The 15,556-nt window shown below is 34.2% G+C and overlaps 1 protein-coding gene and 1 long non-coding RNA gene across 2 annotated transcripts in view; one reads left to right on the top strand and one right to left on the bottom strand.

The window, feature by feature from the left end:
• Positions 1–10,192: 10,192 nt before the first annotated feature.
• On the bottom strand, positions 10,193–13,559 carry LOC141482128 (uncharacterized). Its single transcript, XR_012465358.1, has 2 exons — positions 12,715–13,559; positions 10,193–10,395 (listed from the first exon to the last, which is right to left on the bottom strand). It is a non-coding gene; the product is annotated as an uncharacterized lncRNA (long non-coding RNA).
• A 28-nt stretch (positions 13,560–13,587) lies between these two features.
• Positions 13,588–15,556, top strand: part of Zmynd8 (Zinc finger MYND-type containing 8) — a 36,754-nt gene continuing 34,785 nt past the window's right edge. Inside the window, 3 exon segments of the mRNA XM_074174807.1 lie at positions 13,588–13,879; positions 14,353–14,907; positions 14,910–14,953. Coding sequence (XP_074030908.1) covers positions 14,385–14,907; positions 14,910–14,953 — 567 coding nt within the window. The 5' untranslated portion in view covers positions 13,588–13,879; positions 14,353–14,384.

Genomic DNA, 15,556 nt, shown 5'->3' with positions numbered 1-15,556 from the left:
CAGCACTCTCCCTTGCAAGGGAGTCTGCAGCATCATTGCCTTACAGGCCAGTATAGCCAGCCGGAGATAATCTGTTAAGTCTTCCTATCGAGGAGAGGCAGGTTGATACATCTGTCCTGGATCTGCGACTGAAAACACCTGAACCAGAACCGGAAGGTGTTTTTGATCCATCTGTGAACCAACAACTATCTACTCTTAATATTTCCTTCTCCTGCAGGATATCCAGTCCTCTCTACTCGGGAATATTACTTTATAAGGCAGTTCGTAGTTGACAGTTGGAGGCATAACGTCAGAGGCCATTTTCAGAATGCTGTGACTTCCAGTTTCAACCAACAGTCTGTTACACTCCGCATTAAATTTATTTGTGCAATCAGGATGAACCAGATATCAACAATCTTACTACTAAAAGTGAAGACCAAAAGGACAAAGTTTCTACAGAAGGGTCCTACACCACCCGCTCTGGAAGGAAAGGGAAATTTCTTATTCAAGGCAACCATAGTCTCAGAGGAAGAATTAATGTGGTATCACATCATCGCAGACATTAGCGCCCTGTAGTTATAAGGTGTTTAGAAGAATTGAAGTATAAAATAGCTATTTATGATATGAGTGTCGAAAGTTAGGTTATATTTTGTGACTGAAAAAGTTTACGAAACGGGCGTAGCGAGTTGAGAAATGTCACGAACAAAATGAAACTTATCATACAAAGTTTTTTGTACAACTGTCTTGTTTTCATAATAAAATAGTTATTTGCTAACCACACCTTTTGACGTAAATTTTGTCCGATCTCTATGCCTTATCCCTTTCAAAATTCGAGAAGGAGTACTATTTTTCCATTCTTCTCATTTCAGGTATGAAATCACAACACAACAAAAAAATATTTTTTTAATGTTTCCTACACTAAATTAGTCAATTTCTACTAATTTCGGGGTGATAAAAACGAAAATAACAATGAAAAATTTTTATTAGATCTGGTTTTTGAGATACACAGTACTTAATCTTAAAGAGTAGTTATACTATACGTGAAAAGTGAAAGTACATAAAACAATATTGTTATGTTTCTTTTAGAATATTTTAAGTACAAAATTAATAAAAAAAAACATTATTCTTAGTGTTTTGACAAATAAAAGAAGTTTGTACCACCAAATTTCAATTAAGTCCATCCGATTCATTGTAAGATCGCTGTCGTTTAGCTTGTCTTTTATAAAACACTTCTGGAGCATCCCTACACAAAGACCAGCAGTAGTCTGCAAGCATTGCTTCATTCCAACGGCCCTGATATCTCTGTTCCATTAAGGCAATGTCTTGATGGAATCTTTCTCCATGTTCGTCACTCACAGCTCCACAGTTTTGTGGGAAGAAATTAAGATGAGAGTGAAGAAAATGAATTTTTAAGGACATGTTGCATCCAAGTTGGTGGTAAGCTTTAAGAAGCTCTTTAACCAATGCTGTGAAGTTATCATCTCTTTTGTTACCTAAAAACCCATGTACAACCCCCTTAAAGGCTTCCAGGCTCTTTTTTCATTTCCTGTTAAAATCATGTCAAAAGCAGGATCATTTACGATTTCACGGATTTGAGGCCCAATAAAGATGCCTTCCTTGACTTTAGCATCACTCAACCTGGGAAACTTTGCTCTCAAGTACTTAAAAGCTTGTCCTTCCTGGTCCATGGCCTTCACAAAGTTTTTCATTAGTCCCAACTTAATATGTAATGGGGGAAGGAGAACATCCTTAGGATCTACAAGAGGCTCGTAAACTACATTTTTCTCATTAGGGTTTAGGTCTCGTGTAGGCCAGTTCATTTTTTTATAGTGAGATTTTCACATCATGTTTTAGAAGATTCCACTGGTGTAGTCTTGACCCTAACAGCTCAGCCTTTTCCTTAGACAAGCGAAGATCTCTTATAAGGTCACTCAACTCTGCTTGACTAATTCTGTGCGGATCACTAGACCTATCGCTTACCTCAAAAACAGGGTCATAGGATGTAGAAGGATGGGTTGCTCCTTCTAAACAGTCTTCATCACCTTCCTCTGAAATTTCATAGTTTTGGGGTGGAGAAGGGATTGGCAAATTGTCTGAGTGTGGTACAGGCCGAAGAGCAGATGGGAGATTAGGGTATTTAACCGTTCCTCTTTTCTTCATAGATAAACCTTGCTTAATGGGAGGAGTTAAGCAGAAGTAACAGTCGTCTGTATGATTGGTAGGCTCACGCCAAACCATAGGTACTGCAAAAGCCATTGCCCGGTTTTTATTTTTCAGCCACTCTCGCAATATGACGGAACAAGAATTACAACATATATGAGGAGCCCATGATTTATCTTGGTCCCCAACTTTCACACCAAAATAATGTTCATAGGCTGTCTTAACGATAGGTGTCATTTTACGTTTCTGAGCCTTAAATGTTATTTCACCACATATATAGCAAAAGCTATCGACAGAATTCACACACTTTCGAGGCATTTCAGATCAGCACTTAAATTAATTTAAAAATCAACTTCACACGATAATTTCAATAGCAACCACGTGCGTACAATTGACAAACTCACATAGGTTATGTTTACTACTTAAGAACAGCTGATGAGAGGGGTGTTATGTAAACAAACATGTGTACTAACTGTTGGTGATGAAATATTTCATTTGTTGAAAACTCAATATACATATATGTATATAATATAATGATACTATATCTTGAAAACAAGAGCTAATATATAATTTTTATGGTCACTTTCGGTTTAACACGTGGAAATACATTAAAATCATCTAATTTCAACCCCGAAACAAAAACTTTGTTGTGTTGTGAATTCAGCGATAATCCTTTAAGAGCATGCAAGTCCGAGCCATTAAAAACAATTATGTAGGAAATGCAAAACAAAACGAACACATGCCGTCTCGAAACGAATCGGATACAAATCCCTCAGTCCAAATGGCGACTGAGATAAAATCAGCCGCATAATTCAAGATATGTAAATGACGGAGGCACGCAAGACATTTCTTGAGCACGTATCTGGTAGAAACATCGTCTGCATCGTGGATATCGAATATTGTATGGTAGATGGTTAACATCTGCAAGGCGGTGCGACCCAGTGACCTACTCTCCCAGTTCCTCTGCCATCCACAACCGCCTCCAGTTCGTTCCTTCGTCGGTGGGAGTTGAACTAAATCAATAATGATTCGATTGAAACCAAAGCGGAGCTCTCGCGAATATATATTTCCAATCAGACGATGTTTATGTGATACCGTAACATGTCGAGTTTAACGGAGAATGATAGAAAGAAAACAAGACGATTTTGATGGATTGATATCCTTAGAAATTGTTGAAATTCATGATGAAACTCTTCACAGACAGACACATATTTTTATTTTCATTATTTAGACAATTTTTCTAATGGATTGTGTCAGGAAAATCATCAGGGGAATCTTAAATCTACAGCAGTGAAAAATAAGGAAAACTAGAAAATGAATATTTCGAAAAAAAAACTCGAAATACGTATTCAAAAAAGCACACTTTAATGTGAGGTTTCCACAATACGTGTTTCGCTATACGATGGCATCTTCAGGCGTCACAATACTGTTTTTACAAATTCTGTGTCGTGCTTTTATAGTAATTCGAATCATCATGACTATTACTTCCTGTCAAATTTCTATATATTCGATGAATTCATTACTTAACTATTTACCTATCTAGGAACAACTCATAAGACTTGAAAATAGTGAATACAACTTTTACCTACTTTTAGGATCTGTCCTAATCATAATTTTTTTAGTACAAAACACAGGAAAGTCCTTAAGGCACTCTAAGAGCAATGCCTGTGCTGAAGTAGCGATTCATATTGAATTTGAATCGCTGGAGATTAAATCTATTTGGAAAACCTAGAAGTTTACTCCGCATAAACGCAGTTCTCCAAATGAAAGAGTTCTTGAACAGGGGAGTTCTAGGTGTACTGAGTTGAACCTCAAAACAATGAGCAGCCACATTTCTCCGCATATTTCTAATGTGCACTGCTCTAGGTGGAATCAAATGTTTCAAGTCACTTGAACACCTCCCGTAAAAGTATCTATAGAAGAGAGACAAATCTCCTACCTTTCTTCGATGTTGCAGACTATTAAGATTGCAAGTCGACCATAACCTTCTCATTTCGAAACTTGCTGGAATCGGTATACAGGGAGATCTCCTTAGATGGCTTTCATCCTACCTTCACAATCGTAGTCAGCTAGTGCGCGTAAATGGATACAGATCTGCTCCATTTGTGGTAACCTCGGGAGTCCCTCAAGGTTCACATCTGGGTCCATTAATGTTTCTAGTATTCATAAATGATTTGAAAGATTGCTTCAAGCACTCACAAGTACCTACTATTATATGCTGATGACCTAAAAATCTTCAGAAAAGTAACGACGATTAGAGATTGCTCAAAGATTCAGGAACACCTCAATGCTTTTTAAGAATACTGTTACCTCAATAAATTAAAACTTAATATTAATGAATGTGCATGTATATATTTTTACAGAAACAACATACCGATACATTTTCAATACTCCCTGGGCAATAATATTATTAACAGAGTAGACCAAGTTAAAGATCTTGGAATCTATTTTGATACAAAAATGACTTTCAATCTCCATTTGTATTATTCCTGCAGCAAAACCTTGGGATTTTTCTGCAGAATATGCAAAGACTTCAACAACGAGGCAGCAATCAAATCTATTTACTATGCATTTGTTCATAGCAAACTTAATTTCGGATGTGTCATATGGAGCACACATTATAATACACATAAATTACGATTAGAAAGACTACAGAACAGATTTGTAAGGTTCTTGCATTTCAAAATAACGAAGACTTATGTAACACTTGCCATTAGCGAAATTCGATCTCACTACAAAATACAGCTTCTAGAAGATCGAAGAATAATAACCGACTTAGTTTTTATTTATAAAATTATAACAAACTGTTATGACTCACCCAATCTAGTATTAATGCTTTTTTAACACGTTCCTCGTAGGAACACTAGAAACAGAAAATTACTTGCCAGTCCGAATTTCAACACAAATTTGGGCCAAAAATTACTAAAATGTGTGATTCTTTCAACAGATATTGTAGTAGTGTAAATGTTTTCTCTATTTCGTTGAATTTCTTTAAAATTACGATGAAAAAAATATTCAACACATAGCAAAAATAATTGGAACGATACTGGCCAAAATCACTGGACCAAACACACCAATGAAAGGAGCTCATGCCTGCAAACATTTTTTTTGCTAATGTTTCGCCCTGTATTTGGTTTGGAACCCACCCAATACTTATTGAGTACCTTTCTGATATGTGTGTTCCTGCCTCTGAAGTGGAAATAATGTTTATTGAAGTTGAATTTACCGAAATGATATTAATAAATATACACTGTTATTAAAGTCATCCCTATAATCTTCATCAGCTTGAAGATGCCGACCACAAACTACCTATTAACTTAATAATCAACTCAAGAAATAGTGAAACAAATTGATGACTTATTTCTTGATGCCGTTCGATCTTCGGCGATTTCATAAAAAATATTGAGACTAGATCTTTCTTGTTTCGGTCAAATTCATTGAAATTGATAAAAGTTATGGTAAAACCAACGGTAGCTCGTAAAATTCATTACATCCTTTTTCCATAATTTTTTTTTTTTTTCGGCAGCTAATTTCCAATTTATTAATTTTATCTACTATAACTTCAACCTCATATTTTTATAATGGCCTGCTGTTTTTTTATAATCGAATCTTTTGAGCGAAAGCCAAGAAGACGAATAAACTATTGAAGGGATAAAATTATGGCAGATTTGATAAATGATGACATAGAAATGAATGGAGAACTGGGATCATCGATATTTTTACCCACTACTGATTGACACTTTAACTAAAGTGATGTCAATGAATATTACTGGAGTTTGTCCCAACACCAAACCATTATTTTACCACCTCGACATGTGTTTCGATCACCAAGTTATCATCTTCAGCTTGATCTTCCTATTGATGATGATCACTTGGTGATCGAAACACACGTCGAGGTGTTAAAGTAACTGTTTGGTGTTGGGATAAAACTCCAGTAATATTCATTACTACACCAAAGGTTCCAAATAGTGCATCATAAAGTAATGTCACATGAAGTCACACGCCAAAACAAAATAGTGAACTGAATAGTTGCTTGTTGTTGTCGCTGTCCGTTTCCATATAGCGAACTCTGTTTACAAAAACACAGAAAGTTGATCTTTCCGCCGGCCGATGAGACATTTCTTTGTTGACAAACACAGTCGTCCACGACACAGAGTTTTCAAAATGTTTCTTATTTTGACATCTCAAGTTTTTGTTTTGTCGAAGTCGACACAGTTGCTGTTTTGTTGTGGTTTTGTCCTTTTGGTGAAAATCCATTTCAAAACATTGCATCACTCTTCATAATGACAACTCCAACTTCCACACAGCACATCGAACAATTGATTGCAATATATAATAATATAAACTTTGAAAACATCAGCAACAGGAAATCTTGATTGTAGCATGAAACTAAAAAATAAGTTCAGTTCTGGTCCTGATAAGATACCATCCTTTTTGGTAAAAGATTGCATCGGTGTATTGGTCTATCCCTTACTGATACTTTAAAATCTTGCAGTTAAAAATAATAGTTTTCCTGAATTATGGAAAATATCACGAGTTTGTCCCGTTTTTGAGTCTGGAGATCCATCTGATATTCGAAATTATCATCCTATCTCAATCCTATCGAACTTTGCGAAACTTCTGGAAATTGTCATCTATACAATCGCGTATATTCCTCAGTTTGTAATATCATATCTCCGCAACAACATGAATTTATGTCAAACAGATCCACCATAACAAATTTATTTGTATTGACCCAAAATATTAGTGATGTCTTAAAAATCGTGGTCAAGTTTATGTGATATATACTGATTTTGCTAAAGCATTTGATCGACTTGATCATATGTTCCTTCTACAAAAACTCCACCAATTTGGTTTCCATAATTCAGCAATACTTTCCCTTAAATCCTACTTACTTCAACGCGAACAGTTTGTATGTTATAACTGCTATGATTCTTTTTATTACAATCCTTCATCTGGAGTACCTCAGGGGTCGAATCTCGGACCACTTCTGTTCTTATTATTTATTAATGACCTCATTGATTATGTCGATTGTAATAAGTTATTTTTTGCTGATGATTTGAAAATATATTTCTTGTCGAAACTATCGAAGACTGTAATACATTGCAACGACAGAAAATATACAGACTTGGTGTGAAGTTAACAAACTATATCTCAATGTAAAGTAGTGTCTTATAGTAGGAAAATATCAGTCATAGAGTACAATTATCGAGTAGATACCATTTCACTGTCACGAACTAACTCAATTAAAGATCTTGGTGTATATTTTGATCAAAATTTGTCTTTTTCCAACCACATTAGATCGAAAGTAAGTGAAGCATTGAGAGTTTATGGCTTCATAGTTCGCAATTGTAGATCTTTTCAAACATATCTGCTCTATTCACTCTTTATGTAGCCTACGTAAGGTCAAAATTGGAATATGGCTCTATACATTATTTGAAAAAGTTCAACGTCGCTTCCTAAAGTTTATTTACTTCAAATCTTATGGTATCTATCCTGATAAAAGTATTCCATATGAATATGAATCTCTTCAATATTGAAAGTCTTGAATTACGCAGAAAACTTGCTGGAATAATTTTTCTGTATAAATTACTGCTCAACAATGTGGATGCTATGGAGGTGTTATCTTTTATAAATTTCTGTGTGCCTCATTTTAGAACTAGAAGTACAAAAACTTTTTACAGCCGACTAGCCAGAACCAATTTGTATCTCAAGTCACCAATTTTTAGCATTTGTAATAATTTCAATTTAATTTCAAATTTGTGTGATATCAATTTTGATTCCCTTGAATATGTTGTTGACGCTGCATCTCAGTTATTCATGTAGAATTTTGATTTTCTGGTATAGCTTTTTTTAATTTTATCATATTATAATTTTGTTATTCATTTTCTCAAATTGTAACTTCGTAATTATAAGGATCTATATTACTTTTTTTAACATACTTAGTTAACCCTGTAAATGGTTTCTAACTGTTAGGTGATAAAGGATATTATTATTATTATTATTCAAAGGAGCAAAACATCAAATTGGTGACTCATTACCCATATTCTCCCGACGTAAGAACGAGTTTCATTATCTTGAGAAGGTGCTAAAGCCTTCCAGAATCAAATATTTTTGAGATATCAACTCCAGAGTAAAAAAACGTTTTAAAAATTGGTTTGAACACATAGAAAAGTTTATCAATTTTCAAGGGCGAATATTTTGGAAAACTGTTTGTTCCAGAAAAAAGTGTTTTCATTCTTTTTGAATAACATAGGAGGGTGAAGTATCTCGCCCGACAAAGGAAACAAAAACTTTTGAAAAAAATTTATTTATTTTTCAACATAATCTTCTTGCAGCTCTTTACACTTTTCCCATCAGCGACGTTCAATAAGTTCGATGCCGTTTTTATAATAAGAACTGGCTTGCTTCCCAAAATAGACATTAACTGCCTTCTTCATCATTCGAAAATCTTCGTCCACTCTGCCATTTTCTTCAAACTTGAAAACAGGCCTTTCAAATAAAAGTATTGTACCACATAACGATGGCCGTTTTTCTTCATTTCCACAAATTCACCGAAAAAATTCGGTACTGATGGCTACCAAACAAATATTAAACAACGCAGCGTCTTCAAACTTCAAAGATGTGCTTTTTGAACAACTACCGCCATCTCTAGGTCAGGCCAGGTACTTCTAGGACCACCCTCGTTAAAGGTATACCTCGTAATTTGTGCATGGAAGGTAACGGATTGATTATAGGAGTCCTCAGTTCATCTGCTGATGATGCTTGATTGGTGGTGAAACGGTTATTAATATATGGGAGTAGAGTATGTTTTGGACTTTTTTCTTTTTTGTTGCAGTTCTGGGGTTTGGGAAAATTGTATGTTATGGCATTTTTTTTCTCGCTTTTTTTCTTTCACCGTTTTCTAAAAAATGATAACCCCAGAACGTTGAAGCCCAAAGCGAGTCGCCTCCCTCCTGCTGAACAGGTCATAAACAGTGAACAGGCCACTGAACAGGTCATAAATGAAGTATTTAACATTTTGTAATACAGCCTTTAACTAGTGAAAATTGATAGAACTGAAAGGGTTTCTCATTCGGCGATCGACTTCTTAGCTTAGGCTCCTATCTCATTTTTTCACTCTGCGCGGCAATCTACCAAAGCTTCAACATTCTCTAAAGCTACCTTCGGAAAATCAAAATCTTTCATTTGAATAGCTCAAGTTATTTCTACCATCAAGTACATAAAAAGTATCCTTCACAAATGAATATGAGGTTAATTTAGAAAGATAAATCATGTAGGCTCGATAAGATATATAATTATTCTACTGCATACGGGTGGTAATAATTTCTTGTTATGTGCTGAATCTGTTTTTCAGTTGTTCATTTCATTCTCCATCATACATTTGCCGGTAACAATTTATTTATCGAATAGGTAGTTTTGTCCTATGCATGTCTTACATAAAAGGATGAATAATCATAATCGATTCTATGTAAGGGTATTTATTTTTTGGTATTGATTTCAAAACAGACTAATTACGAAATAGAAAATTCTTCAAGGAAAGAAGAAACAAATACGATATTCATATGAAATCTTCTGAAAAAGTTGATTGAAACATTTGATTGATGTTATGTTGAAAAAACTTTTGAATGAACCTGTATAAAGTAAAGCAAGCGCCAAACGTGATGCCGGGTATCGCGCAGGTATAGACTCTCCCAACCAAATCACTATTGGATTACGATAAGCCCTTTCCGGCCACAGTGTCGTACCTATAATTAGTTTTAATTAGGGTAGCAAGTGGAACATGACTTCTTTGTTATTTCTTTTCTTATCTCATTAAGTATTATAGGTAGTAGCACAGTTCATTGAAATGTTATATAATGATAGGTAGGTACACTCTTGATGACTGGTTTTTTGTTAGACGATGACGTTTTTTTTATAAACAACACAAATTATACAGACAATGCCAAACGCCAACAGCATTGGAGAACAAGTAATGATAAGCCTCTGTACATAGCATTTGTATGTCTTGCAAGAGCTGTGGTGGGGGCTACATTGAAAATGACTTTGCACATGGGGGCTGTAATAACTTTAATATTCGCATGCCATCTTCTGACCAATAGCGAAACTAATAGTACATTCTCGCTCTCGTTTTTCAAACTGGCAACCTATTATCTTCGAATTTGGAAAACAGGTGGAGCCATGTGATGGATTTGAATTGAATTTATTGACTTTTTTCTACATTTTTCTCGTCTACAAGCCTTCACCAACCTCCATCTAAAAAAATAGAATAGATAATAGTTCTGATTATAAAAGTCCTTGGAAAAACTGATTTCACAAAAATCGTACAGAAATTCATCACCTTTGTTATATAGGTAATGATCACTTGTCCAAAAATTAATATCATTCCTATTTTCATGTCCCATTTTCAATACCGCTTTCGATTAGAGAAGATACCAGTTGTAATTAGTATATAAATTTATTAAAGCGGTACATAACTTTTGGCAGACTACCCTCTCTCCACTTGTTATCATTTTTCTAAGATTTTTCATGTGCACCACCTACAACTGATGGCATAAAAAGCTGAAACTCATTTTATACTTCTGAAATAAGGAAATTATACACTTTTCAATAGTATCCATGAATAAGTCAATAAGTATGTAGGTTCCTCATATTTGTAAGCGAGGCTATATGTAGCTGCTACTGTCTCCAATCAGGCGGATGGTTCTTTTCTGGATAGAATCCAGCAGCTTCAGGGTATGCTTAGAACATGAGAACAATACTTCAAAGAAGGTCTGATCCGAGGTATAAAGCATCGAAAGTTGCTGAGGTGTGTAGAGTTTTCTGGTTCAGAACAGTGTTCCAAAGTTTTAGCAAAAATTACAGTACCCACATGCAACGATTGATCACTCCTTTACAATAGATCTACTGTAATTCTTTTTTTTTGGTTGTAAAAACTATTTGACAATAAAAGTATCTGTCTGATTTTAAAATAGCAACCTACTACTCTAGATCATTTTTCCTGCAAATTATCAAGTCTATACTAAATAATCAAATAATAATTCCAAAGTATGAATTGAAAACGCTTTCAAAGTGCACAAAATATCAAATATCTCTATCAATTCCAGTTAGATAAGGATAAAATTATAGATTATAAGACCTGCAACTTATATTGGAATTACAATGATACTCTAAGCTGGCAATATCATACTCAAAAACTGAACAGCGAGCTTTCCAGTTCAATATTTCTCTTAAGAAGATTGAGATATGTTGTAAGTACCGAATCACACAGGCAAATATATTTCCCTTTGTTTCACTCGCGTATTAGCTATGGAACCATTCTATGGGGAAATTCCAGCAATGCGCTAAACATCTTCAGATCACAGAAGAAAGCTATTCGTCTTCTGGCTGGAGTTGGACCAAGAGAACACTGTCGTTTCCTCTTTACTGACATGAAAATAATGACACTACCATGCATTTACATATATCAAACCCTTTGTGAAATACACTCAAACAAAGGAAACTATACTGTTTCGTCAGATCTTCACAAATACGACACGAGATCAGCAAACCAAATAGCACTAAAACGGTTCAGGTTACATAAGTCGAAGTCAAATTCCCTCAATTTGAAAACCTGATTGTTTTTACATTTTTACATATTGTCTCTCAATATTTTTTGTACTATGTGACGTGCTGTAAACCACTGTGTGAAATAGCCAATAGAGTCTATCTATCTATCTATTACAAATTGTTAGAGTTTGCCAGTTTATAAAAACTGGAACCTGTGAAATGAGTTTTCATTCCGAATATTCGCAATGGAATTTGAACAGATATACACAGGATTGCTATAGAACGTAATATAGCAACGAGTATTAATATAAAATTTCACTCGCATGATGAAAAAGTTATTACGGATGGATTTTCTCTTCCTGAAATTTCTCACTTTCTACAAATATGATATTGAAAGAATCGAAAGCCACAGTTTTTTTTCCCAAAAATAATATCTACTGAAAAGATCTAATCGACTAAAAAAATCGTTCTGAATTCCTACCCATCATGTAGTATCATCCCAGAAAAAATCGTGAAAATCCGTGACTATCCCATTAAGTAAAATTTTCTCAAAATATTTCCTATCCAGTTTCACTGACCTATATAAATGAAAGGTTCGTCCTATCTATAACTATATGTGCATGGAGTAAAACAAATGAAATGATTATGAAGTATAGTGATTAGTTATATTCTGAGTCATTAAATAAAGTTGTTAATTTTGGGCGGGCCTACCAATTAGTATTAAGAACTCACGAATACGTAACGGGGGCAATGAAACACAATTGGCATAAGAAAATCACTAAATGTCAAAAAAATCAAATTCAGGATCATATTCAACTCTAAAATATGTTGAATTCAAATAATGCATAATGAGAACTTCAAAAAAGTGAATCTCTTTCAACTCTTTCGAACTAGAGTACATTATTTTCAGCATAACAATAGAGTGTGCCTCAAATACCTAATACACTGATTGAAAATACAACCTGTTGAACATTTTCACTAAAACATTTTTATAATGGTGTAGTAGTGACAATTTTTTCTACTTACACCAAAGTCAAGCAATAACATTGACAATATTACTAGTTTCGCCATGTGTTTCACTAAACCATTCCCAATATTCTGTGAAATTTGTTGTTTCCATTCCTACTGGTACCATTTTGAGTATTCCTCATGCACTCTGAACATTTATAGAAAAAGACAATACGATAAGGTAAATAAGATATGGTGGAACGAAATATATTGATCATTGTTCTGGAACTAAACGAGAGGGGGCTCTATGAACGGAACCTGAAAGTTTTCCTTAATGGCATACCTCACATAGAAGTAAAATGTGATGTATGACAAGTATACATGGCAACTATTATTTGACTGCTACTAGTAGAAAAAGCATTAGCTACAAACTGTCTGAATCACAAATCATTACAGTATGGTTCCACATATGGTGCCTTCATTTATAAATATTACATTTGACAAAGTTGTTCCTAATTACTTCAAACAAATGGGGAATGCCACTAATGTTTTCAAATATATTTTTAAAATATTCATTATTATTGGAGAGCTTCATGTTCTGTCCCAGATATTTTGTCTTCCTGTAACCATCAAGTGTTTTAATAGCCTTCTCACTATTAATATCCTGCATCCATTAATAGATACGACTTTTAGACTTGCTTCTGTAGAACTTCTAATAATTCTTTTGGATATTAATACTAATCATAAATTTCTTCTTATTTTGACAATTGTCATTCGACTAATTCATGCGACATCTGTCGAATATCAAAGTGACTGAACCTTTAGTGGAAGCTGTTTAACTTTGTTTAACTTTGCCAATATACGAGCTCAAACAATCCTATTTGTTTTGTTAAGTTGCAAGAAAATGACATGAAACATACTTGCATAGCTGCCAACGGTAAATAGTTCCTATAGAAATACTGCCCTCTATATGAGAAATCGAAATGTATAGTATTTATTTCATAGGAAAGCATAAAGCAGTGAGCAATATATATATATGGTTGGTTTTATTCAACAAAGTTTAATAATTACTTGAACGTTCTTCAAAGTTTGCAGAACCTGAGACAAAATGTTTCAGATTGAAAATAATTAATTTTGAACAAACCAAGGTTTTAGGTTAAAGCAAGAGAAATTTCCATTTGCTGTTTTACCGACGGACGGAAGATACGATTGATAGGAAGGTATTCCGCTAGACATTTTCAGAGTAAGTAAGTACCTAAGCAGTTTGTCATTAGTTAGTGTATAATTGAAAATTAACTTCACATGTACCTATTTAATTGAGATGTACTAGACTGATTGGTTTTGCATTATATTGTGCTTGTTTCAATTTTAGAGCTTTGCTAATATAGGTACCTATTATTTCTAAATGTATTCAAAACTTGTATTGATCAGGAAAAAATATTTTATGGTGATTTTTTGTTTGATTAAACCTTTTTTGGTAGTCTACTTTTCCATTATTATATACTCCATGATCTTTTATCTTGTAGCATTTGCTATGATATCTATTTGAAAAGCCATTACGATTGAGAAAGAAAAGGGACGTAGTTGTTTCCTTTGATATCATAAAGTTTGTATCTGAAAGAAACATTTGCCGATGTTTCGTATAATAGTGGAGTAGTAACAAGCTAAAGAAAGTATTCTATCACTCCGTTCTTAATAACCATTTCAATCCATCAGAATGTCGGATCCAGAGATTATTCAACCCTCAAATGGTAGCGAAAATGATGAACCGAGCAAACCTGGATCACAAGCGCCCACCGAGTCTGCTGAAAGTATTCGGGATGATGTTTATAGGATCTACAGCGAAACCTGAAATTTTGGCAGAGGTGTCAGAAGAGGAGTCTAGAGATCAAGAAAATCATGAAAAAACAAGTGAAGATGACAGTTCCGAGCAATCAAATTTGAATAAATCAAGAGAGTTGAAGTTGTTACTAGCTCTGTCAAAGGAAGCCAATCTAGACACTAATATATCACACAAAAGGAAAGTAATTGAAGGTAACAAAACTAAAGAGACTTCGTTGTTAAAACATTCTTCACTTGAATCTGATATCAAAATAGCAAAAGTGGCTACAGAAAATAAGTGTAACTTCAAATTCCCAGTCACTGCAGAAGCTGAATTAGAGGAGGAATTCATAAAAAGTGATTCAAACATAAAAAATGAAAATAGCCATAAACTGAAAAGAAAAAGAAATAATTCAGGTGAGGTTAATGTAGGGGGCGCCACAGATGACTCTAGAAGAATATGAAGACATTTTCTGGTGATATAAAGATGTTCAAGGTGAGCTTTTGAAAAAATATTTTTTTATTATCACTAAAATAAAATAATTTTTGTTAACTACTTGATGAACATTTGACATTCTGACCTTGATATATACCTTTTATTTCATGTAACCTTAAAAGCCATGAATATGATTATTTTTGCAAAATCATTTATTTATTGACTATCAATATGAACTTTATCTCCTGTTGGTGACCTAGAGGTTGAGATCATGATTTGAAAATGATCTCATTACACTACTCTCATTTCTCTTCTTGGATGATACGGTTATAACAATAACTTAGGGCTATTGTATACAAAGTATGGTTTCTCCATCACCCATTTCCTTATTTATGTGCCTGAGATCAGTTTTCTCTCAAGATTAGCATCATTCACGTTTTCTGTTGAACTTCTACTTAGTAAACTTGTTTTTCTAAGTTCGTGCCAATCCATGTGACTTGTCGATTTCAAATCTGTATGTATTTCCATGTTTCTTTCAACTTCAATGTCTTCATTTCAACCCTTTCAAATGTTCAATTCCCACAGTCTCTTTCCATTGAATCCATTTTCACTGTTCTTGGTTTATTTTTGTGAAACTCTGACATTTTAAACTTCCGAGTTGTC

The sequence above is a fragment of the Leptinotarsa decemlineata genome, unplaced genomic scaffold (assembly GCF_025532065.1).
Source record: "Leptinotarsa decemlineata unplaced genomic scaffold, Ldec_3_MD MMD2_tig00000882_RagTag_RagTag, whole genome shotgun sequence".
Lineage (NCBI taxonomy): Eukaryota > Metazoa > Arthropoda > Insecta > Coleoptera > Chrysomelidae > Leptinotarsa > Leptinotarsa decemlineata.
Note: the sequence above shows the minus strand (reverse complement) of the source record. Positions and strands in the feature narration are given on the sequence as shown.